Below are 27143 nucleotides of genomic sequence, written 5' to 3' on the forward strand. Positions count from 1 at the left end.
GATTGTTAACTTTATTATTCTGATGAAGTTTCCATCGGCAGAGATGAAAGCGCTTAATTCTGAGTTTCATAATAAAGGAGCATGAACCTGGAGGTGCCTGGGTCATTTTTTTCCCTCATTTATTTGACCCGATAAATTGGGGTCCTTATTGAAATGTCAAGTGGCTAAAGAAAAATACTGAAAATATGGAGAAGAGTGCATCTCAAAAACCTTTCTTCTCCTTAAAACTCCCGGTGTTATATATACCAACTATAAGATTGCCATATCTCAGAGAAATGGCAATATTCTGAGAAATGGCATCTTGGACTTACTATATATGTAAGTCCATTCTTTCAGCCATTCAGTCTCCATATTTCAGGACTTGCTCCATGGGTCCCAACATTTCAAATGGTTACCCTCCCAGTTTCTTGGATTACAAAGTAGTCCACATCATATCAGGAAACTAACTTTCAGCCAGATGTGCCACTGACCATGTTGTGGCATCTAATCCCAGCTTGTTGCTATATAGTACTGCAAATCTGCATTCAATTACTTTATAAACTGTCACTTCTTCACCTAGAACACCACTGAATTCAACCTTATTTAGACTGTTTTTTTTTTTTTTTTGCTTAATGTCATCATTGATCGTTAAAGCTGAGTCTTAGATGTGTTTAGGAAATAATACTCATGCTTTGAGCAGACAAGTTCATTTCAGAGCTGCACTTGACTGTACCATTTTAATATCTTTAACTATGTCAAGGTGACCTGCTTTACATTATTATAAATTTATATTAAATCAAAAATAAAACATTGATCATCATATTTTCTGTCTTGCAATTGTAGAAATCATTTTATAAACAGCTGTATGAAGAGAAGAAATCAGAAAAATTCTTCAAAGTTTTCCATGACCGTATGAAGGCCGCTCAACAGGAAATAAGGGCAACGGTGACAGTGAACACCACCGACCTAGGAAGTAAAAAAGATGATGAAGATGATTCAGATGTTTTACCTCTTCCTAGAAAACGAGGTAATATTCTTCTTGATGACATCATTTATAGTTTATTGTTAAGTGACATCTTACTTTGTTGTACCATAGCCAGCAATATATGGAACAACATATTTTCTAAAAGGAGGTGACTTGAACAAAGATGAATATCTTTGACAGGCAAGCATTAGCCATTACTGTGCAAAATAATGCAGCCCTTCAGTGTATATCACTGATATCGGAAAAGGATGCCACATTAACTTCAGGAGGACATGCCTTTATCCATAGAAAACCAATCTTATTTTGCTGTTGAATTTGTAAAAGAACCATAAAACAGGTAACTCTTAGGAATAAGCAGGTGTTAAGGCATTCTCATATTACTTCCTGCTACGCAAATGAACAGCCGCAAGTGTCGTTCCCAAAGTCATAGCTATGTCTTCTTTTAATTTATCCTAGTCAATATATGCTACCATTAAGCAGCCATTGCTTTAGGTATAGACTGTAAAGAAATGCAAAAAAAGTCCAGTAAAATATTACCTGTTCAAGTACTTTGTTTTTATTCATTAAACACCTGCATACATGTAGTTACATGATTCTCAGTTAACAAAGTGCCTGTGAGAAAATGGCAGTGAAAAGCAGTTTGATTCACACAGCCTTTCAAAAATATATTATACATGTGTACAGTTCAGTGTTTTAGGTAAAACATGTATGGTCATGTGTATTTACATTTATGGTCATGTGTATTTACATTTATGGTCATGTGTGTTTACATTTATGGCCATGTGTATTTACATTTATGGTCGTGTGTTTACATTTATGGTCATGTGTATTTACATTTATGGTCATGTGTGTTTACATTTATGGTCATGTGTATTTACATTTATGGTCATGTGTGTTTACATTTATGGTCATGTGTATTTTTTTTCTTTTCTTTCTATTTTTTTTTCATCTGGTTTATATTCCCTGACATGGGGGTGTACATTGAAGTTCCAAGGGTAACCTCAAAAGTGTGTAAATTTAAGTGTGAGTTGGGGGAGGTGCATATTAAGTCCAAATTGTTATACACCAGAATATTCTGCCCACTTCATGTTGTAGTGATGTAGGGGTTGGTATATGTAAGATACATGCAGGGATATGTGGGGGCATAGCTTCCATGTCAAGAATCTTAATGTTGAAACACTCAAGTTTGAGATGTGCTCTTTTTTGGAAGAGCATTTTAATTTTCAGAGTATAATGGCTGTCCATATTAAATCTTGTGTTACTTCTATTGAGCTGCCTGATTGAACCCCTTTTACATTGGAGATGGTAGGGTGGTCCAAAAACAGTAAAATTTTGCACTCACGGGGAAAGGTAGGTTACCATACAGAACATAACAAAGAGATGATAAAGCAGACTGTTACAGTACTAGAGTTCATGTTCAGAATATGCTTTCACCCTGATATTTGTTGAAGTATAGCTACTAATGTAGTCTGCATTGTACATTAACATTAATACGTATTTTTGTGACCATAAAATATACTGTGCAACTGTATGTGCTGCATACTTTAATTTCTGCTTTTTCATATTTCAGCCTCTTGTATAGCATAATATGTAAATATTGTGAATGAGATTCATATAAGAAAGGTGTGGAGAAAATGATGGTAGATCATAGGAGGATGCAGACAAAAAGTAAACCTGATATGGGAGAAGGGAAGGGGAGCTTTTGCATGTCAGGTGTACATTAAAAACATTGTAAGCTATCATGTTTGTCCCAGAGTACATAGTTAATTGCTTTATTTATGAACATGAAATGGATGAATACTATATATATTGTTGAGTGGCCATGTAATATGTCAGTTAGGTATTAATTACCATTTTTCTAAAGGATTGTGCTGCTGTATCTATTTTGGGCTGTTTTTTTTTCCTCTGACTAGAAAAAAGTTGCAAGGCAAACACTGCTGCCATGAGTAGTACTAATGTCTCACAGTAAGAGTTTCTCTGGTTCAGTAGTTGCCGGGGGAGCGGAGCCGAGATGGCCAACTGAGAGCAGTGAATTTTGAGAGCGCCATAAACTAGTATAATAATATAAGAAAATTTTATTATTTTCAAGTTTAAAACATCAGAAATCTATAGATAAACTACTAAACTACATAAATATCAATTTCAGTGGATATATACAAAAATGTTCCTATCAAGTAACTTGGAGATATATTGAGTCACTGAATATGAACAACTCAAGGAATTCTCATCCAGATGCTGCTTTGAAAAAAAGAACTGCAATTGATGACACCTACCTTACAAGAAATATCTTTGAAGATGGATGGCTTTAAAAATGACTTAGAAAACCTCAGATTAAATTCTGAAAAACAGACTGATACTCTTAAGGAACTATTACAGCAACACCATAGAAAAATAAATATAGAGACTTCTCTAAATTACATTGAAGGGAGACTCAAAGAGGAAGAATTCCAAAAAGAATTTCTGCTTAAACAGAATATATGGCTGCTTAACAAAACAGATGACTTAGAAAACAGGGAAAGGAGAAACAACATAAGGATCTTTGGTCTGCCTGAAAACACTGAATGAGTAGACATTTCATTCCTAAAAACCTGGATTGCTGAATTTTTAGACTTGAAAGAGGGACTTTCATTTGGAATTGAAAAGGCACATAGAGCACTGAGAAAACCTTCTAACTCAACAAATACTCCACCTAGATTCATAGTTATAAAATTTCTTTAATTTTTGGACAAGGAACTAATATTAAAATCTGCTTGGAGAAAATTACCCTCAAAATACAGTCAAAACTTGATAATGTTTGACAATGATTATTCTTCCAGAATACTAGAACAAAGGAAAAAAGTCTGCCCAATAATAAAACTGTTGAAACAAGACAACAGTAGAGCACAGCTAGCCTTTCCAGCCAAGATAAAATACTTTTGCCAATGAGATGAGAACCTTTAATGACTTAGAAAAAGCTGCTCTATTCATCACAAACAACAACATAGTGTCTATCCCAGAAAAAATGGAATGTATGAACCCTAGTCTTAAAAGAATAAAAGAAACAAATCCTTGGACTGATGCTAGAAAGAAGAAACAAAAAACTGATTCCAAGATAGCTGTCCCAAAAAAATAACTCTTACAACATCTCTCAAAGTATCAGCTGAAATGGTACATCACTTGTCATCTGTTTTTATTTAAAAAAAAAGGAGGGTTTCTTAAACAACTGCAAAACAGTAATGATTTATTCAGAATGTTCAAATAGTCCAGTAATTCTTCACAAACAAAGGCAGGTCAAGATGGGTTACTATTTACATTATACATAAGCCAACCAAAGCAACATATAATATAACCATAGAAGTTTCTAGTCCCCTACTTGAACTCAATGAATACTTATCTTGTTCATTTTTCATTGATTTTGCTTATAATAATTTAAGTAATTAGTTAACTAATTCAACAAGGTACCATTAATCAGAGTTCAGTCTCAAATGTACAAATTAACATAATATATAATAGCAGTAACAGTAGAGTGTTTTGAAAAAAAAAATGCTGCCATGGAGACTAATGCCTTCTTCAGTTAAAGTATGATTTAGAAATGTCATGTATATCCTTGTTAAATAATAGTACAAATGTCATCATTATTCTGTCTAAATTTAGTTAATATCAATTATGGCATGTATATCTTCGAGTGCTGTTTGATCAATCCTGATATGGTGCACATGGATGCAGCTGTGTTTGGCAGCTAGTGCAAATGTCATTATCTGTCTAAAAGTAGTTAATATCAATTATGGCAGGTATCATAACTTCGAGTGTTGCTTGATTAAGCCTAACATGGTGTGTGTGGATGCAGCTGTGTCTGGCAACTGTTGTATGTTGCCATTTTCATTTCTGAGAAGCTGTGGGTTGCGGCTTGTGATTGAGGTTTACTTATGCTTATGTATTAGGAAGAAACATTTGGTGTTTTAGCCTGGATCCAGGGGAAGGTAGTGGATAAAATTGTGATTTGGGATATTTTGGCAGAGAATAGTTTGTTTATACATCTGGTGAGTGAGAGGCTGGAAGAATGTGTTATCTGTTATTGTGGTAGCTTGTTGGGAGGTTTGTTTTTGATCTGTTTGCTCTCCGTTCTTTTCCTGGCTGCTGTCTCGCTGAAAGGGAGGGAATTTAGATTTCAAGTTGCAGTGAAGTGAAGCTTTGCCTCCGGGTATATCGTGAGCCTCTGGTATGCAATACACAGACACACTAACAGAAACAGATGCTCCCATGCTATGGCAACAGAGACAGGGCGACAATAATGTTTAACAGCTGTGAGGAGCCTCCGAGATGATTCTTGGCAATGAAGTTTTTGGTTTTAAAAAAAGAATATATATATATATATATATATATATATATATATATATATATACATGTAATAAAAGGGCTGTTTTAAACCGCATGTACACATATTGATGGTCTTCCAACACTTTGTTTAGCTCATTAAGTTGATTCTTGATAATAAAAAAAAAAATAAGCGCAATTTTATATTTAAAATGTGTTTTGGTCCAAACACATTAAGGACTTACATAAGAGTGGAAGTCTGAGTTATTGTGAAAGACTAAGAGCACTTGGTCTTGTGCAGTGCCCTTTGCAGTGGTCTGGGAGGTGAGCTGGCTAGGACGTGTTGGGCATATGTGGATAGCTGATTCTAGGGGTATTTGGGGTTGCCGGGAAGTGCTAGAGAGTCATCAGATTTCCTTCATGGAAATATCTGTGGGAATGGAAGGTGTGTTGAGTGGTTCACTGACAGAGTGGCCACTGCATGTAACAGGCTTGTAAAATGGAATAGAGCAAATATTGGTGTGGATATTTTAAGAACAGCTTCAAAACCACATGAACTAGTGAATGGTATTCTGGCAAAACTGGATGGGCATTGTGCCCATGCTTGAAGTACTGATATGTGTGCATGTAAGAATGGAAATGTACTTATAACAAATAAGAAACTAGAAGGGTCTCATAATTTAAAGTCTATGGACTGTATAAACATGCTTGGAAGGAGCTAATAATAAGAATAAGCATTACAGCTTGTGGTCTCTCAAATAACTAAGCAACAGCCAAAAAAAAAAACACACACACAATAGTTATGTAATGTATGGTTTTAGTAAATCTAGGCATAAAATATATAATCATCATGTAAGATGAAGCAGTCTGCTGAATTTAAATATTAAAGACAGGATTTAATAACATGGGCTTGTGCATAATAATACTACTGTCTTAACTTGTCATAAATGACATACACTATATTGAATATCAAGGGGAAGCATGATGATTTTCTCATATAAGTAAATGTGCATAACAAGTCATATAATTGCTATAACTTCACTTGTAGTTTTTGTAACCCATCTTGACCATATATAATACTTAAGCGGTTACCGAGGTAACTAATGTTTTATACATGACATCAAACTGACAAATTTGTTCAAGAGAAACAATAGAAGCCTGAACTTGAAATGTCACAGAATGTAACGATCACATTCTGAACAAATAGTATTAAATTGATAATAATCACTCAGTTTAACCTTTGCTGATTATACAAAATAGAATGTTGCCATTTAAATCTAAAAACTTTCAGTATATGCCATAAAATGGCAATTTATGAATATGGAAAGGGAACTTGTAATCATTAATCACAATAAGTGAATTTGTTGTTTTTAACGTATAATTTCACTCATTGTATAATAAGAAGTGACAGATATGAAAATCCTTATGTGTAGGAAATGGGGGGAAGAGGGATGCACTAATTAAAATGCACTAACTTTCATCAATGTTCTCATAAAAAAACTTGATGCTTTAAGTAAGTTAGCAATAAACAAAGTGATTACTTAAATGCTGGCAAGCAACGAAATATAACTTCTGATATATCCAGTAAAATACATTGTATTATAAACATTAGGTATAAATATTATCATCTATTTATATTAAGTAATAAGTTTTGAAAGATTTCATCAGTAAGGGTGAATATGTTAAATAGCTGTGTCCTATAATCTTTTACTGAGGTTTTATATATGATACATCCTACTTTACTATGATTGAATTGCTTGTCATCTATCTTTCATGTAAATATTAATTCCTTATATAATACATAGACATTTATATTGTATTATAATTTTGTCTAATCTACAATCCAGTATCTGTTCAAAATAATATAAATATTGCTTATTCCTATTGCCAATATTCTCCATATGATAATTCAATTTATGGAGCTCAGATGTTCTGGATTGTCAAGGTATGAGTGATAATCTGATGGACTTAGGTTTATCCATCAGATTAGGAATGATTTTCATTCCATGGCTAGTCCGGATCTTAGTTTTGTTAACATTTATTAATTTAAATTTGTTATTTCACAAAAACATTTTAAGTATGCCTGACCAAAACATTGCTTTATTGGTAAACACTCAAAGTATAAAACTGATAATTTCCTTTAAAAGCTCAAACATATACTTTATAGTTATCAGAGGAAAATGTTTAATAGTCACAGTAAAACAAAAAATACATAGTCTAAATAACCTAAGATGGATTTAACTTTATTATCTTTAAATACCAATGGCTTAAACAATCCTAGCAAGAGATTAAATCTACTGAAATATTTAAAACTGAACAAAGCACAAATTATCTTCCTTCAAGAAACTAATTTTAAAATAAATGACAGTTACAAATGGAATCCTAAGGAGTATTTGATATTGACGCAATCCACTTATAAGACAAAAGGGGTAACAATTTTATGGAAAACTAATTTGATTAACCCAGAAATCATTTATAAGTATGAAGATAAAGAAGGCCTTATGGCATTAGTAATAGTTAAATATAATAACAGAAAATGGACCCTAGCCAATTTATACTGATTCGCAGGCATTGAACAGGAACCATTAAAAAATACTTGGATTTAATTTCCAATAATTATAAAGGCAACTTAATATTAGGGGGGGGGGGGATTTTGGCTGTATATTTGATATTTCTGAAACTACAAAAGACCTCTGCATACATCTGCTTTATCCAAAGCTTTAAACAAGTGGGTAAAATCATTTCATCTTGTAGATTTTATTTATTAATTTTATTTTACATTTGTTAACCGGGAAAGTCCGACTGGACACATATCCATTTTCAGCGGAGGCCCGGAGAGAAAAGCTCCAATAGCATGTCATAAAGAAATTACACAAGAATATCATACAGAGATATAGGTTCAACAGAAAGTTATGTATAGATTAGCAATTCCTTTAGTAAGGGCATAATACAGTATTCTAGTAGTAGGGTTTATATAGATTATAAAATATAAAAACAAGAATTTTTTTTTTGTCTTTCTAAGTTATGAGTACTCTCAATATTTTATTATAGAAATAACCAGTGATTATTGAGCTTTACAGTGAAAGGAATTAGGGGACCTTTAGTAGAATCATTGAACATGGTATTGGCGCAAATTAACCTGGGGAGTAGCATGAAAAAAGCCAATTGTTTGAGAAGCGGGTGGTCAGGAGTTAAATTGAATAGTGGAGGTTATTTGGCTAGGTACTGAGTTCCAGAATTTGGCAATAGTGCAGGTAAAGAGTGATTTGCCAGCATAATTTTTGTGTCTGATAACACTTATTAGGTTCTGAGAACTAGATCTTAAGGTTCTGGTAGGAATGTGGGGGTTAATTATATTTTGAACTGCAGGGGGGGGTTTCTGGAAGGTAGAAGAGATTATGCGCTATTGTGAGTTGATTATACAGAAGTAGTTGAGGTAGCTTGAGCCAATTGAGTTGGTTAAGGGCGAGACAGTGGTGGGATTTGTATGAGGTTTCAGTAGCAAACTTGGCTATTTTGTTATAACAAGATTCCATTTTGTTCAAATCACTCTGGCGGAGATTAGTAAGGATGGGAGAGGCATAGCAAAGTATGGATAAGAGATGAGTTCTTGCCATAGTAACTTTGGTTTGTTTAGTTAAAAAGTGTTTGTTCCTATAGACAAGTCCTAGTTTTTTATTAACTTTCTTAATGGTTTGTGCTATATGGATGTCAAATTTGTGGTTATTGTCTATTTCTACACCTAAGAGTTTAGTGTGTGCAGTTGGAGTGATTTGAATGTTATCTTTGGAGTGAATGGTGAAAGTGTTGTTGAGGGGGGAGCATAACCTGGGCCAAAAAGAATTAATTATTTTTTGGGGGGTTAAGAATAAGTTTGATGTTTAGGAACCATGTTTCAGCTAGAGTAAAAGTGTTTTGGGTGAGGATTTGCAGTTCCTTTAAGATGGGGGTGGCACTTATAAGGGTGGTGTCATCTGTGGATTGTACTACTGATGCTTTGAGTGAATTGATTTGGTTGGTGAATAGTGAGAACAGTAGTGGGCCAAGGATGGATCCTTGAGGGACACCTATGGATACTGGTAGCAGGGGGGACAGCTGGTCATGCCATAGGATTGCTTGCTGTCAACCAGATAACTAGCTAGTAAATCATGATATAGTTAAGGGACTGAGGCTTAAGGTAGATAAAGTTTGGAGAAGAATTTTATGGTCTACCATGTCAAAGGCTTTAGATAAGTCTAAGAAAATGGAAGATACAAATAGTCTTTTGTTTCTTTTGTGGTTAACTATATCTATAAATGATAGTAATACTGTGGTGGTGCTGTGGGATGGTCTAAAGCCATGCTGAGTTTTGGAGATTAAGTTGTTTTGTAAGACGTACCAAAATAGTTGGGAATGTACAACTCTCTCTAATATCTTGGATAAAGGTGAGAGTATTGCGATTGGGCAGTAGTTGGTGAGTTCTAAGGAGTTTCCCCCTTTGTGCAGTGGAATAATGTGTGATGTTTTCCACAGGGTGGGGACTTTGAATTCTGCATGTGACCTGTTTCTGAGGATGGACACGGGATAGGCTATGGCGTCTGCTGCTATCTGAAGAAATTCGGCTGATAGGGTGTCAGCAGCTAGTGTGGTTGGTTTGAGTTTCTTAAGGAGCTTTGAAATAATTTTAGTGGGTACAGGGTGTAGGGAAAAGTTGGTGGTATTGTTTTGAGTAGTAGGGTGGGTTTTGCTAGCACCTGGTATAGGGCTGCTAGTGGTATTGAGGGCATTGGTAAGGGTTTGGACTGTTTCGGTAAAGAACTTGTTAAATTGTGTGGGAATGTTGTCATGGTTGTTTGGTAGTACTGGTGTTGGGGTGGTGGCTTTACATGGGTGGATTATGCCATTTATTGTAGCCCAAAATTTCTTAGGGTGTTGGCATATTTTTCCTGCATGTTTTTGTAGTAGTTACTTTTGTCTAGTTTGATTTGTTTTTTGGCTTTGTTTCAAAGTTCTTGGAAGGTTTGCCTCAGATTACTGGTTTTGTTCTTTTGATATTGACTCCAGGCCAGATCCCTCTCTTTCATTGTAGTCTTTGTATCTTTAGTTAGCCATGGGACATAGTTAGCTTTAGTCTTACGGTTTTAGAGGGGGCATGACAGTTTAGGGTTTGCAGGAAAGTGGAGTTAAAGTACTGTATGATGTCATCTAGAATTAGTAGTTTTAAGGGTGTCCAATTACAGCTTTGTAGTGAATTGATGAAGTCAGTTATTTTAAAGGTCTTTTTGTTACGTATTACTCTGAGGTTGGGTTGGCTTATGTAATGGAGTCTGTTAAAATTAGGTAGGTTGGTTGATGATCACTTAGACTGTCAGGTAGACAGCCAGAGTGCCATGCTAGAGTGGGGTCAGATAACAGAATCCAGTCTAAGATGGATTCACGTTTTGAGGTCTTGTCTGTTCTGGTTGCGGTGCATATAATTTGGGTAAATCTATGGATTTGGGTAAATCTATGGAGGTTAATGTGGGTAGTTGGAGTGTGGCTAGAGCAGTTCACCTAGTCAATATTAAAGTCACCTAATAGTACAGTTTCTTGTGGCATTGAATTTGAGATCCAGTTTAGCAGGTTTTCCATTATAGTAATGTTATTGCCTGGTGGAATGTTGCCACCTGCAATAATGATATGTTTGTTTGAGTTTAGTTTTAATTTGGCAAGGATTAGTTCAACATCTTTGATTTCATGGGTGTTATAATCAATTTTTTCAATGGTGAGATGATTTTGGAACAATATCGCTATGCCACCTCCCTTTTTCTCTACTCTATCTCTGTGTATTATGTTATAGCCAAGGGCTGTAACCTCATTATTATGGTGTTCAGGTTTAAGCCATATTTTAGTTAGCACTGCTATTTCTGGTTTATATACAGCTAGAAGGACATGAAGGTCCTGGATTTTGTTAAGTATACTTCTTGCATTTATGTTAATGAAGAGGAGAGAGGAGGTAGGTCTATAGTATAGGGGGTTTGGCTGATTAGAGTCTGTGTAGGGTGTTGTGGTGGGCCCTGGATTAGGGTGAATGTCACAACAGCAAATGAGTTTGTGGAGCAGGTGAAAATACAGTTAGTGTAGTAATTTAGTGTGTCTTAATGAGGAATGAGGGTTAGTTCAGACAGTTTGTAGTGGGAGTAAGAGACTGATCTAGATGAGGTGAGGTCTAGTGGTGTGATAGGGAAGTTACAAAGTTTCAGGAGAGTGGCTAGAGGTTTGGTTTGCCATTGTGGGGGGTAGTGATATGTAGTTGAGTGTGGTAAGAGGAGAGGTAGGAGAACAGGAGAAAGATGATGATGGTACATAGATAGAGTAATGCTTTTATTAAGTGGGACTGTTGTTTATAGTTCATCATGTCTGGTGAAGAGTGTTTAAGGGTAGTAACTTAAAGTAAGTGGGTTTGATATACTAATAATGAGTGATAGGAAGGATGTGGTGAAGGATGTTGGTTTGTTAGTGATGTGTGTGGTGTGAAACTCTAATTGGGTGGGAGGGGACTGATAGAGGGTGTGGTGTATAACTATAAATGTAATTGATATGGGGTGGGTGGGAATGGGGGTAGGGGAGCTGAGTGAGCATAGCGAACGGAGCAGGGCAGAGCCAGTAGTCCCAAGACACTGGAGAGTTTGGGAGCCTATTACTGCAATATGTATCCTGGATGGGTGGAAGGTAAGTATGTGGCAGTTAAGTAACCTTAGACTAAATTCAAACAAAATAGCCAGTATATCATAGATGTGTGTTGTGTAATTCAGGGAGCTGGAGTGTGGGCAGGATGGGTAGGAAGAGGCAAAGGTGCACTCTAGATTAATGAGAAAAAGGAGTGAAGTATAACTAAGAAGGTAACAGATATATAGGGGGTGATGCCTGCCGCTAATCTGTGATGCAGCATTTGATCACACAAGTCAGTCAGCTGTCCTTAAGGAAGTATACTATGTAAAGTACACTAAATGAAGAAAGTTGACATATATTCACTACTTTCAGGCCATGGTTCTGTCAAACTTCTTTGCTGGGTCCACAGTATTTTCTCGGTGATTCTTCTAAACTGATGTAGGTATTTGATGGCCGGGGTGAACCCTTAAATAATGCCTATGAATGGCCTGGAGGAGGGAAAGAGATAGTTAGTACTCAGGGTGTTTACATACAGGCTAGGACAGGCTTTTTGTTCAAAATTTGCTTTCTTTTTGTTTTTGCACTACTACCATAGGCATACAAGGTTCTAGCACAGCAAGTTGGTCATTCAGGTATTATATTTAAGTAGCTTCACCTTATAAACAGCAAAAAAAAAAAAACAGTTCAGGTGGTGTTCACTTATCTTACTTAAACAGTGCAGTCATCAAACAGCAAGACCAATTTAGAAACTGCAAGGTCCCTAACATAGAAATATCCATGAAATAGTAAGCCAAGTGGAGCTGTGGTATCTGATAGTACATTTAAATATCTCAGTGCAATGAGAGGAGGCTGGATTTGTCTCCACCTCTGTTTACCCTTGCAGGTCAAGCAGAATTTTAATTTGCAGTTATTTAGACCAATGACCCAAGCCAAACGTTGAGCACACAAAAAGTGGTTTACAAGGACTTAACTGTCAAGTTTTATCTAATAAGTACAAGATGCATTCATCAACATTCTAACTAATCATAGCATTAATAAGCTGTATCCAATGCAAGCGGGAGTCGCTATGCTATATTATAGACAGCCTTTGCTATAAACATTAAGTGTTTACCTTGGACTAAATTCAAACAAAAGAGTCAGTATATCAGAGATGTGTTTTGTAATTCAGGGAGCTGGAGTGTGGGCAGGATGGGTAGGAAGAGTCAAAGTTGCACTCTAGATTATAGAGGAAAAGGAGTGCAGTACAACTATGAAGGTAACAGATATATGCGGGGGGGGGGGTGATGCCTGCCGCTAATCTGTGATGCAGCGTTTGACCACACTAAAGTCAGTCAGCTGTCCTTAAGGGAGTATACTATGTAAAGTACACTAAACCATGAAAGTTAACATACATTCACTACTTTCAGGCTATGGTTCTCTCAAACTTCTTTGCTGGGTCCACAGTATTTTCTGGGTGATTCTTCTTTGATTGGCGGGGGGGACCCTTAAATAATGGCTACGAATGGTATTCACTACTTTCAGGCTATGGTTCTCTCATACTTCTTTGCTGGGTCCACACTATTTTCTAGGCGATTCTTCTTAACTGATGTAGGTATTTGATGGGTGGGATGAACCCTTAAATAATGGCTACGAATGGTCACTAACACACTAGCAAGCACAGCAGCATCTATGGGGAGGCTAATATTTTCAAATTTAAAGAAGATAAATCTTTGTTGTTTTCCCATCAAGATCACAGATTTGGAACCCAAACTAGAATAGATAAAATATTTGCTGCCCGTGACTTGCACTCTAAAATCATTAATTTCTCAATCACTCCCTGCCCCTTTTCAGACCACAATACATTGATACTAAAACTTCAAAATGGGTACAAACCATTCATCTTTAACTCCAAAATTCCAGCATATGTATAACTAAAATTAAAGAGTTCATACCCTGGTTATTATCTGAATTACAGTTCTTCTTAGATATTAATGACAGCACAGAGATAAATAAAATAATGATATGGGAATCATTAAAAGCTTACAGAAGTGGTAAAACCCTAACTTGGTATAAAAAAAAAATCAGAGAATGGGATTCTGAATTACTAAATCTATAATCCAAACTTTTGTCAGTAAAAGTTGAAAAAAATCAAAACCATTTGGAGATGAAAAAGAAAGTAGAAGTATTGAACAATAAATACAATGAAATTCTAACACATAAAACTAGTTTAGCTTTAGAAAAAATAAAAATAATACCTTGGCCACTTCTCCCAAATATCTACACAATTTATCCACAAGAATCAATATACAATCAAAAGCTAATAACATTAAAAGTATCTTCCATGAAAAGAAAGGGAAAATTGTTTCAGATGTAGGTGACATTCTTGATGCCTGCAGAAATCACTATATGGAACATTTCCAAAAAGAAAATATACATATCGATCAATTAAATCTAGATGAAAAAATGTTCTAATAGAAAGAAAAACAGAAAAATTAAAATTAGATCTGCAAGCACCCATATCCTACAAAGAAATTACAGATAGAATAAAAGAGGGTAATAATAATAAAGCTTCAGGTATAGATTGCATAAATATGGAAATATATAAACTTTTTCCTTCAAAGATGTTATCCCTCTTCCATAAAACTATTAGAAATTCAGTCACAAACTTTAATACCACCCTCTTGGAGATATTCCTTAATCACACCAATCTTAAAGGAAAACAAATCCCCAAACCTCTGTACCTCATATAGACCTATATCATTATTAAATAATGACTATAAGATATTTATGACAATATTAACTAACAGAATGAAAATACCACTATCCAAAACAATAAATAACGATCAAACTGGATTTATATATCATAGAGACACACACACACACACACGACAATATTAAAAGGATAATTTGTCTTATAGATTATGTTAAGAAAATAAAGAAACAGTCGTAATTGGCTTACATATAGAGAAAGCCTTTGATTCCCTAAATTTGGATTATTTATTCAAAATCCTATTGCTGTTTGAATTTCCTGCATCCTTTGTTCATTTCCTAAAGAATTTATATTCAAATAATTTAGCGTATGTCAAGTTAGGTCCTTTTACCTCTGAATCTATGCATATTACAAAAGGCACTAAACAAGGATGTCCCATGTCACTGATTCTATTTGCTCTGGCTATTGAAATATTGGCAGATTCAATTCATAGCAATATAAAGTCAAAGGAATAGGTGTTTATGAACAATGCAATTCTAAAGTAATGCTATTTGCTGATGACATATTACTAACATTGTCTAATACAAAAGAGACATTAGAAGAATTAGATATATTAATTGACAAATTTCATATGACTTCAGGACTCCATTTTAATAAATCAAAATCCAAATGTTTTTATTTTTAAATAAAAAATGAACTGCAGACTAAGGGGGTTCACATCATAGGGAAACAAGAATCTAACTTAAAATATCTAGGAATTGAGTTATGCAAGGATAATAATGAATTAGTTTAAAAAAACTACAATAATATCATCAATACAATTAAAATCTCTGTGGAAAAGTGGAACAAAATAATATTAACATTTGAAGATGGACTACAGTTAATTAAAATGGTTTTACTGACCAAGATCCTATATATAGCCTTGGTAATACAACTGTTACCAGAAGGGAATATACTTTATACTTAAAGAAATAAATTCATGCCTAATAAAATTTTTATGGTTTCCCAAAAGAAGCAGAATAGCTTTAATACATCATATCAGACCATGGAAAGAGGGAGGATTAAACTTTCCTGATATAGAAACATATATAAAAGCATCAGTACCTAAAACAATCTCAGATTGGATAAGTCCAAATTAGTCTGCAAATTGGAAATTGGAAAGAATTACTAACTGTAATATCAATAAATGAATTTGATTTACAAAAAAATTTCAAATAACAGATAAAAACAATTTGCCACGGCACATATTATGTATTGGTATGTAATATAACATAACTAAACCCACTAAAACTTGTATGATTAATTATTGCATTGATTCATTTAGGAAAATTATTAATGCAAATATAGATTTAAAAATCTGGTTTGATCTTTTAACACCATTTATAGTCACAAAGAAATGTCCACATAAAATATATAGAGAAATTATTAATTCCTGGGAACAGAAAGGATTTGTTTGTTGGCTCCAATGTAGCAAAGAACTAAAAGTTTTAGATATGCAAATAATAAAAACAACATACAAAGTATTCTGTCATAGATTCATAACCCAGAGGCTTCCCATGCTTTGGAACAGGATCCCAGTTCGTATTAGGCAGAGCCCCTCACTGACTCTCTTCAAGAGAAATCTTGATGAGTGGATGGGAGATCGTAAGTTTACCCCAGGGGTCACATCTGTGTCACTGCTAGACAGGGGCACAGTAAACTAATTATATTATATAAGGGGACCTTCATTGTGTCACTACTAGACAGAGGCACAGTATTCTAGATTTATTCTGTACATTTTTGTACCATTTCAAGGGGTGGCAAAAGCCACATCACTATGGCTAGGCTTACAAATGCCCCAGGGCAGATAGCCTAGTACTATACTATGAAACTATGAAACTATATGCACAAGATTTAAGTAGAATAATTAACAATTCTTCATTTAAAGAAATACCTAAATTTACGAAATACATATATGAAATCATATATATAATGACTTTGACATGGGAAACAGTATTTCAAAATTTTACAAAATATTGATAAACTATAAAACAATACCAAAAACCTCATATTGGAAATATATAACAAAAGGATACTCAATACAGTTAACTGAAGATATTAAAACAAATATCTTATTAGCAATAAAATGTACATCCTTTACACAATACTGGAAAGTTTTAACTGGAAATGCTTGCACAGAGTATTCTTAACCCCAGACAGAATCAGTAAAATTAGTTCTTCCATAAAAGGAATTGGAGATGTGAGCAAGTACACAATGCAGATTGGAACCACATTTTCTTTGATTGTGTTAAAATGAAGCCATTTTGGAATGGTATTAATAACTTTATATATGCTTTATTTAATTAATCATTTTATTTAACTAAAGCTCTTGTATTATTAAAAGTGAACAAATGTCCTCATTTGAATAGGTCAAACATGTATTTAGTATGGACTATACTTGCAATTTCAAGGAAGTGTATAACAAGAAGATGGAATACAAGCACAATACCAACTTTGGAAGACTTCTACAGCCTACTGAAGACCACAGCATTAGTGGAAATTAAAATTAAAGAACTAAGAATTTATCCAAAGCTGTTTATCAACAACCCTTGGGGAAAAGTCTTATCGTTGATTGACACTGTACAATAATTGATCAGTCTCTCTGATATTGGATTGGACATACTTATAAAGTAGCTGTATACATTAAGATCTGTTATAGTGTCAGGCTAATGTAAATAGTGTGCATAGTTATTTAATATGTTGTGTATAAATAATATGGAATTCATTCAAATGTATTTGAAAAATAAAAACAATTTTGAGAAAAAAAATAGTTGCCCGGGATGCCTTTTATGTGGAGTCTGCATGTCTTCCCTTTGTTCATGTGGTCTTTCTCTGAGGGCTATGGATTCCTAACACAGTTGGTGAATTGATGTTCTCTAAGCTGCATGTAGTTGTCTGTATATGTGTGTTTATTCTACAATAGAGTGGCACCCTGTACAAAATCAATTTTTAGTACTTTGCTCCCATTGTTTACTGGGGTGGGCTTCATTATCCCCACAACTTTATAAAAAAACAAAAAATGGAAGTTATAGGAAGATGGATATGGATGAATAGAAGCAGTTGTTATCCCCAAATGAATTTGACATATTGCCATCAAATTGTCAAGGAATTATACTAGAATACTTCCCTATAAAACATGCTTAAATTCCTTTCTTAACTTCAAAAGAAAATGACTTGCATCTGAATTTTAATAAAAAAAACATTTTTTGTGCCACCACAATAGCCAAAGGAAGAGAATATCTCACTTTTACCAGCTTTAGTTACTCTGCTGGGCTGGAGTCATAGTGACACTGAGCCAGATTCCAAAAGAGTTGCTTTCAGGGTAAGTCTGTCCAGCTTCTGAAAGATCTGCTTGGTGTAAATGGCTTGCTTTGGAGTAAAGCCTATGTATAAAAAGGCTTACTGTGGGGACCACATTCCAAAACACCTGCTTTCAGCCTAAGTGGTCACTTACACTGAGAGCAAGTCTTTTGGGAATGGGGTAATTATATGTGTATTTTTGGTGCAGCTTATTTTAGTCACACTGAAGTGAACTCATAGTTACACTTCAGATCTGAACTGAATGCCTTCAAAATATTGTATTTTTTTCAAGTTCTAGTGGTCATTCATATCTTAATTTAAACCTACCTATAAATGTCCATACCTCTCTAATACCTTTGACGTTTTTTGATAAATCTTTTCAAAAGAAGACAGGTTGGCTGCTGCAGCATATATTGTACATTGCATGACCTAATAAAAAGGAAACAACAGATTATACATTAATCAAACTAACAGGAAGGAAGAAACATCATGTCAAATATGTGGGCATCAGTCTAAATTTGTTAAAACTGTGTTTTTGCTGTTCATTTAAATTCCCAGCAAATATTACTTTCTGAGAAATAAGTTGTGATATATAACAACTCAATAAAATATGATGTTTATTGAGTTTAGTGTTTATGTTTGTAGTGAATTAAATAACACAAATCTACACTAATTAATTACTGCTTGGCCCCATTGTTAGTACTTGCAGGTACAGGGCTTTCTCTCTGAATCTGTAATTTTCTAGCAGATGCGCTTCTGTCTGCGAGTAGTGTGTCATTTCACGTGTCTGTATTTTGAAGTAGTGACAACATCTTTCCTGTGACAGAAAAGGTCACTTTTGTGGAGAAACATATTATGACTTTACTTATGACATAGTTCCATTTTAAAACAAGTGTGTTCTGGACATGTACTGCATTCTTCACCATGAAATGAAGTCACATGATGAGCAAGTCTGCTCATCCACGACATCCAGAGTTCATCTTGACATTTTAAAATTCCGACAGGAAACAAGTCACAGAGACCAGATTTTGGTTGCCTTATTGTCTACATTTTTAAACCTTTTTAGCTCTGTGTCATTTTGAAATTAAAGAAGGCACATTACTAAGCTCTAATTCCCTTGGCTCACTTGATTACCAGAAATGATACTACTTGCCTCTCCATAGGGCCTAATTCACTTAAATGCATGTAAATGTACATGTGCACCAGTCCAAAGTTAAAGTTTAGATCTTCTTTTCTTTCTTTCTTTCTTTTTTTTAAATAGGTCATTGCATAACTATCCTAAAAATTGTTTTCTAAACCTTGCAAATCGTGCTGACTTTACATGACTAAGTAAACTGCTCAAGCAGCGCAGAATGGGATTTTACACTGATAGTGATACAGATATTAAATCTTCATGCGCCTTAACTTTTTTTCTTCAGACTCTTCAGCTACTTATTAGTTAAGGAGACTACTGCAATGGAAAGTGATTCACTAGGAAATTTCAAAAGATTTGCAGAAAGGTGGTATAAACTCACTTCTGTTGCACTTGTAAGAGTTCATGTTTTTCCCTGCATCCATTAAATTAAGGCACTTAACCCCAGATATTTTAAACTGTTGCTGGCCATGGCTTCTTGGTTTCTTGATTTTTCATAGAGTACTTGGTGGAGCCATTTAATCAGATTTACTGCATCATAGTTGAAAAGGCAGTGACAAACATAAATATAAAAATTATTTGCTTGTGTTGGATTTGCAGTAATTATTCTTTGTCCTTTCAGATTGCCTTTGACATTTGTAGATAAAAAATAATTTAAAGTTAAAAAAAAAAAAAAACAAACACCCTGACATGAGGGAAATAGACAGAGTACACAAAACCTTACAGTCTCTGCCAGTCCTCTGAGGTCTGGAGATTGAGGCTGTGATGAAGCCCTTGTTTGTCTGTCATGAATCAGGACCTTAGTTTAAGTCAAACTCATCCATGGAGGCAAGTATTTGGGACGCATCTGAGGAACGAGCAGCTGGATCCTAAGCACCTGCAGTTGGTGAATGGAGATCTCCATCTATTCTTTCTCTTATGGCACCTTTGTAAAAAGTACATAAGCTTCTTAATTCCATTGTTTTGTCAGTATTTCTATCTGAGGGCTTTTCTATACATTTGGTTCCTCTCCTCCTGGTTTCCACCCTCTTTGTTGCTTCTGGGTCATTTTGCCCTATGCAAAGCACTGTGAGGCAAGATCCTTTAGCTCTAACTTCAACTTACGTTATCTGAGATTACTTTGCAGAAGAATGTCTGAGATTTCTGCATACATAACTTCCTGGCCTTGGCACCAATCTAAACTTCCACCATCTCTTGTTTCCCACATATGAAAAAAGGAGGAGAGAGCCTATCCTTGTGTCATTGTCAAATTCTGATCTCGTCAAGGAGGACTATGCTTATATGGGCCAAACTCGGTATATGATGTCTAAGAAGAGACTTATGTTTTACAAGGTCCCCTCCAGGTGATCTAGTATATAATGAGGGGTCTCATATTTGTGAGTGGAGAGCAAAAACTACCTTCTGCATTATAAAACCATAATTTGAGCTGCTATGCTTTAAAGAGCCGAAGCACTGAGCTATTCCAACTCCCTACTGAAATCTAAACAGTCGCATTGCTGAGTCGTGAGAGACGAAAAAAACAAAAATACCAAAAACACAGGAGAACATTGAATGTTCAACATAGCTCTTGTTTTTTAAACTTATTTTGTAGGGGACAATCACTGTTCAGAGTTACAGAGCAGTTTGCATTGGAGTGGATGTGTTTGAGGGTTCAGCTCTAAGCCCACTGCTATTCATACTGCTGATGGACTGCATTAGCAAAGAAGTTGGCGGGGGCAGATAAACAAAGATGCTGTATGCAGATGATGTGTTATTAGAGGCAGACTGTCAACAAGAATGTCAGCAAATGATAGGAGAATGGAATGCAGATATGAAGGCACACAGAATAAAACTGAGTACAGTTAAAACAGTAGTAATGGCAGCAGTATCTAGGAAGGGAGGTTGAGGAGAATGGAAGTCTGAATGAGGAGGTCAAAGCTAAAATCAAAGGGGCTGCAGCTAACTGACACAAAATGTCAGGGGTAGTGTGCAACAGAAGAATGCCAAACAAGCTGAAACGCAAGGTCTACAAATTAGTAGTGCGGCAAGTGATATTAATATGTCAGCCAGACGTAACAGTGATTTTATAATATGAAAATTCCATTATCATTACACAAACAACTAGTAATGTCTTTGTAACCATAGTAGATAGACCCCAACTATCAATATGTTTCTATAGCTAGTCGGATTTGGCATTATTGACCTGAATGTACCAATAAAGAGTTAAAGAAAAAAAAGTAATGGGCATTTAGAAGCCATGCGGCTGAAACACGGCTATGCCCTTAAGGGGTCATTTGCACATATCACATGGACCTCCACTACAAGCAGTGTAAGGTTTTTACCCAGTGAAGTTTCTAGCTTGGCAAAGTATCTCTTGAAGTATTTATTGAATGGTTTGTCTATGTGGCCTTTTTACCATTTGCTTAGCTGCAATACCATGCAAACACCTTGTGGGTACAATCTATTAATAAAAATTATTAACATGTCACATATATTCATGCTATTTCTGAAAAATAACTCAAATATGTCCAGTACCAAGCACCCTATTTATGTGAAGAGTCATTCCTTGGCATGTGAAGTGCCATTCCACAATATATTTAGGTGAAGAATGTCTGAAATATTTACAGAGATAAGATATTTATACATATGTACATATTTTATTACTAAACAAGTATAAATATTTGAAAATTAGTAGTAGGCAGACAGCAAGCATCTGTGACAAATTTTGTAGCATTAAGTGACCTTTTATGTGATACCATGAAGTTCCATACATAACATACTCTATCTGGGTCAAGTTATTAACAGAAATATTAATATGCCACATATTTGTAAGTTAACTTGAAAAATCTTTGACTTAAAAACATTTCCCTTTCCTAGTTTCTAACAATTGTTTTTTGAGACCGCAGAAATTCCTGATCTATGATAGTTTGTCCTGGGAAATGCTTTCCCCCCATGCTACTATATGGACAATGCCTCAGACTCTTACATAAAATATGAATATGTGTTAGTATCATATGTATTGCTAAAAACGTATAACTATCTGCAAAACACTGATAGTTGCATACCAGTTCTCTTTGACAATTTTTCAGAAATTATGTAATCATTCAACTACATCAGAAACTACCATAAACTCTGTCTTGGTCAAGTTATTAAAAGAAATATTAATATTGCATATATCTATCATTTTGGCATAAAAATAAAATTATATTTTTTTACTTACTGCCAACCTTATGCAGGTCAGAAGGCATTCCTATTCCATGTGCTGACTAAGTTTGTGAAATAATGTTTACAGTTATACTAGGTGGATACTCCCTGACATATATGCATCAATATAATATTTATGCATATTTCTTATGAAGTACAAATGTCTAAAAAGTGGGGATAGTTAGACACCAAGTATCACTGACAGGTTTTGCAGTATTTCATAAACTTTAATTTGCTGGTATAAAATATCAGGTAAAGTCCTCCTCGGTTAAGTTCTTACCAGAAATATTAATATGGCATGTAGTCCGAATTTTACATAAAATCACATTTTCTTACTGATTGACAACCCCATTTGGGTCAGCAGTTTTAAGTGTTAAGGGTATGTCTACTTAAGGAGATCCCATGACATGCAAACATACATACATCCTTGTGTATATGTAAATGTGAGCATGTATGAGCGTTAACACCCATGCACACACACACCCGCGCATTTTTCAGGCACCTAAATGCTTATGGGCAGATCATGTGTTTGTAAAGCATAGCTATACATGTGCTGTTCTTAAGGGGTTATTTGTACATATCCCATGGACTCCATTATAGTAGGAGTAAGATATCAAACATGTGAAAACTCTAGATTGACTGTTCATTCAGTACAAACTGCAAGAAAAAAAAGGTTTGTCTTTGTGACCTTTTTACCCTTTGACTTGGATTTTAGTTGGGATACTTTGCAGGCACCTTAATGTTTATGGGCATCAGCTAGGTTTAAAGACCCTGTGTTTCTAAAGTACATCCAAAGAATCCACTTATGCTGTGCTGTTAAGGTCAATAAAAAGACGGAATCATGCATGTCCACAGCTAGTGGGCTTTGGCTTTACTGGCCTAAATGTATCCATAAAGACTTAAAAAGTCATGGGCATTCAGATGCCATGTAACTGAAACACTTGATGTTCTTAAGCAGTCATTTGCATATGTCCCATGGGCATCCATTATCAGAGGTTTAAGGTATCACACACACTGAAAACTCTATCTTGGCTGAGATTTTCTTGTAGTATATATATATATATATATATATATATATATATATATATATATATGTATATATGCACATCTTTGGACATATAACTAAATAAACTCTTACATAACTGTAAATACATACACAAAAGTGTATTTGTATTACACATCATCACACACACACATATGCAAATGATTATTTAGAAACACAGACACAGCACTGTCCCAGCTCAAACATTGCTTTCAGTTTACCCTGATTTTGCAGAATGTCTCTGATTTAGCCTCCTGTTTTTGGTATATTCCACCTGAAGTATGTGGTTTTCTTGCAAATCGTTTGAGGTTTAAATGTTGTATCTTTCAAAAAATGCATGTTAATGCAAAACCTGTTTTTCCTGGCATCTTTCTAATATGTAAGGGCAGTATTGAGGACTGCAGTCATTAAATAATAACAGAAGTGAGTTTCAGACTTTATATCCTTCAGAAAATTCATGTTAATGCAATGCTTGTTATTTTGATACCTTTCTAAGTATATAAAAACAGCATTTTAACTCTGTTCCTACTGTTGTGCCTTCCTTCCTTTCTTTTTTTTATTGGCTGTGTTCATGTTTCTCATGTTAGGTCTACAGGAACTGAATGGCTGTGACCTGTCCTGGGCCAATCCACCCAGAACTGCAGATATGCTTCATGATTCTATTGGCTTGGCAGTTGGCCAACTGTTGCTATCATGCATCTCTGCAGCTGTCTTTAGAATGTGCAACAACAGTTTGCATAGCGCCAGATTGACATAATGAGAGAGTTAATTAATGGCGACTAATAAAAATAAAATGTTTAACTTTGAAAATTTTGAATAACCAAGAAAAGATATTACTCTAGTCACCGCAAGATAGTTTTTGTATTTACTGTACCTTTATGTGGGCACTTGATGGTACAATGAAAACATAATATCAGACTAATCCAATATTTTTAGCATGATTCGTCTTACAGAACTTTTTCATCTAATTCCTTATTGGTAGAAATGCATACTTTACACTTATCAGATTGGTTACCTGTAGAATATCACATACCCCCACATGTCAGACTTGTGAAAGTAAGACACAGCTGGAGTTATAGAACGCCACAAGTTCTGTGGCATTTGCTAAATAGTGGCAGCTTTTCTCACAGGGCCACCAATGAAAATTGGTTAATTTGCCAACTCAGACATTCCCAGTAAAGTAACAAAAATAGATAAAGCAAAGTTATTGTCTGATACGTAACAGACATTAGTTATTAGCATCTCAATTGTATGCAGATATTGTATGATGATCTCATTCAAGTTTGAAAATTGCTAAAATGAGTTATTAAAGAAAGCTTTGCCTTTAAATGTATTCAATAATGAAGGCATACCTCCTACTTGCAGATGCTTTTATTCCGTTTTTATGTGTATTCCAGCAATTACTTTAAAAAATGTATCCAGAGCCTTAAGATTTTTGTTATCAGACATTTTGTCTGTTCATAATACTGTGATATTCACATTTTACCTTTAATGTTGTAATATAGTAGTACAGAGCTCTTCTTAAGATATGCTCTGCTTCATACACATTTTTTTTCTTTTTTGTGGGGGTTGTTAGTTTGCAATGGTCATTAGTTTTTTTCTGTTGGGTCAGCATTTAGCTTTGTGCCAGAAATCAGGACTTCCAACAGCACCTCTCTGTTGCCGTCATTTTATTTGCCTTGACTAGCATACATTGCATGCTGTAGTTGTTTTACTGTTCGTTTACCTTTTTCTGTTCATTCCATGCTGCTTAAATAGTGGGAATTTCTCAGTACTTGGTGACACTACCACTCTGTTAAAACTGATGACTTAACCTGTGTTAAACACTACAGGACATGAGCAAAGAATACAGTTAAAGGAAGAAATGAAAGAACAGCTTACAGAAGCCTCTGCTGCAACCTCCAAAGCGTATTCAGCATACCGAAAGGAGACCGACCCAGAATTGGAATCCTTGTCTTCGGGCCAGGATTGTGGATCTTCATGTAATGAAGAGAAGGAAGATGCAGACATGAACCCCATTATAGGAATCATGAAGCCTATTTTAAGATTCCTTCAGCTGCTTTGTGAAAACCATAACAAGGAACTCCAGGTAGTTGCCATTCATAATAAAAAGCCAGAATTGCAGCATTTAAGACATATATTTAAGTGTTTTGCTTCTTTCATTCTTATGAGTTTCCTGTTATTTTACTCGGTAAAAACAAAATGAAAACTCCAGGAAAGCTAGAACTTCCACTGAGTGACCTCTCAAACCTCTTGTGTCAGAGGCACATGGGATATATGCAAATGACCCTTATGAACATCAGGTGTTTCAGCTGTGCTGACGATGTCATAACAAGGCCGAAATATGCATATCCACAGCTAGTGGGGGTTGGCTTTATTGGCGTGAAATTGTCCATTAAAATGACAAAACAAGTAATGGGCCTTCAGAATCACCAATTAGCTGAAACACCTGATGTTCATAAGGGTCATTTGCATATATCCCATGTGCCTCTGACACAAGAGGTTTGGGAGGTCACTCAGTGGAAGTTCTAGCTTTGCTGGAGTTTTCATTTTGTTTTTACCAATTGTTTTTTCCGTGACCTTCTCACTTATTGTCTTATTTTACTCTGATAAAAACTGCAGACAATACTGTAAATATTCTTAATGTCTCCCTGCATTTTTTTGTCTTAGCTAACCTAACCAGCTCTTGGCTGAATGTGATATTTTACTCTTTTGTTAAACTGAGAATTGTGATGAGTTAAGGGTAAATTAACAAGATGTAATGCTATTCTTGGAACATTAAGGGTGCTTGCTTTTCAGGGTTAGTACTAAAAAAAAAAAAAACAGAAAAAAAGCTAAGGGTTTGAATCCCACTACAGCTGCATATCAGTGATGCAGAAGTAGTATGTTGCTGCACACTAATAAAGAAGTTGAAATGCAGGAGATATACGTGTGGTAAACAGCATGATTGTATGTAATACCTATGCTCAGAGGCAGACATTCTGTGTACAGAAGTTGTGCTGCTATACACCCACAGAGATATACTAACAACATAGTGCACAATGCTTCTGACTTGATTTGTACTTCCTCAGCCACAATTCCAACATGTGCAGGCACACAGCATTTCGCCATGTACTGTCCTGCCCCTGTATAAAGCTACCTTTGCGACACAGCAATATCACATACAGGCTATAGGCACATTATTTATAGATGTATGTTGTATGCGTACATAATGTTATTGTGTGGATATGTGTGTGTACATACAAGGTATATACATGTGTGTGTCTGTGCACATATATATATATATATATATATATATATATATATATATATAGCTATACACACATGTATGTATGTATGTCTGCGTGTATGACAAGAACGTCCACTGCAGTATGCTATAGTATAACCATAAAAATCACAAAAATTAGTTAAACAGACTAATCTAAGGTAACACCACTTTATTCATTTAGTGATTTTGTCCATAGCATTACTTTGGACTTCATCAGATAAGTCCAAAGTAATGTTATGGATGAGCACATTAATGGAATAAAATTATATTACCTTCTATCAGTCCATTGGGCTTCATTTTGTTATTTGATGTACACACTTGCACACAAATGTACAGATGCGCACGCGCACACACATGCATACACAGGAGAGGAGTATGCCCAAGTCTTTGGTCATAACAAAGTTATGTGTTTGTATTGTAGATGTCAAGAAATTCACCTTGAGAGTGGTAGAACAAAGTGAAGCTTAATATGTGAAACTTATACATACATAAGCAGCTGGAACAATATGTTTTTTTTCATTCAACACAGACTGCAATTGTTAAAAATGACTCTCCTTCCAAAAATTGTATATATTGTTCTGGCTCTAGACACCCATCCAATGA

General features: G+C 35.0%; 1 protein-coding gene across 2 annotated transcripts in view; it reads left to right on the forward strand.

Moving 5' to 3' along the window:
* The window catches only part of ITPR2 (inositol 1,4,5-trisphosphate receptor type 2), a 2416542-nt gene that overhangs the window by 1821753 nt on the left and 567646 nt on the right, over positions 1-27143 (forward strand). For both annotated transcript variants that reach the window (XM_044087657.1, XM_044087658.1), the window contains exons 40-41: positions 823-1006; positions 25105-25361. In XM_044087657.1, the coding sequence (XP_043943592.1) occupies positions 823-1006; positions 25105-25361 (441 nt within the window). The remainder of the gene's footprint in view (positions 1-822; positions 1007-25104; positions 25362-27143) is intronic.

This window comes from Protopterus annectens, chromosome 11.part0 (genome assembly GCF_019279795.1).
Source record: "Protopterus annectens isolate FY-2018-M chromosome 11.part0, PAN1.0, whole genome shotgun sequence".
NCBI lineage: Eukaryota > Metazoa > Chordata > Ceratodontiformes > Protopteridae > Protopterus > Protopterus annectens.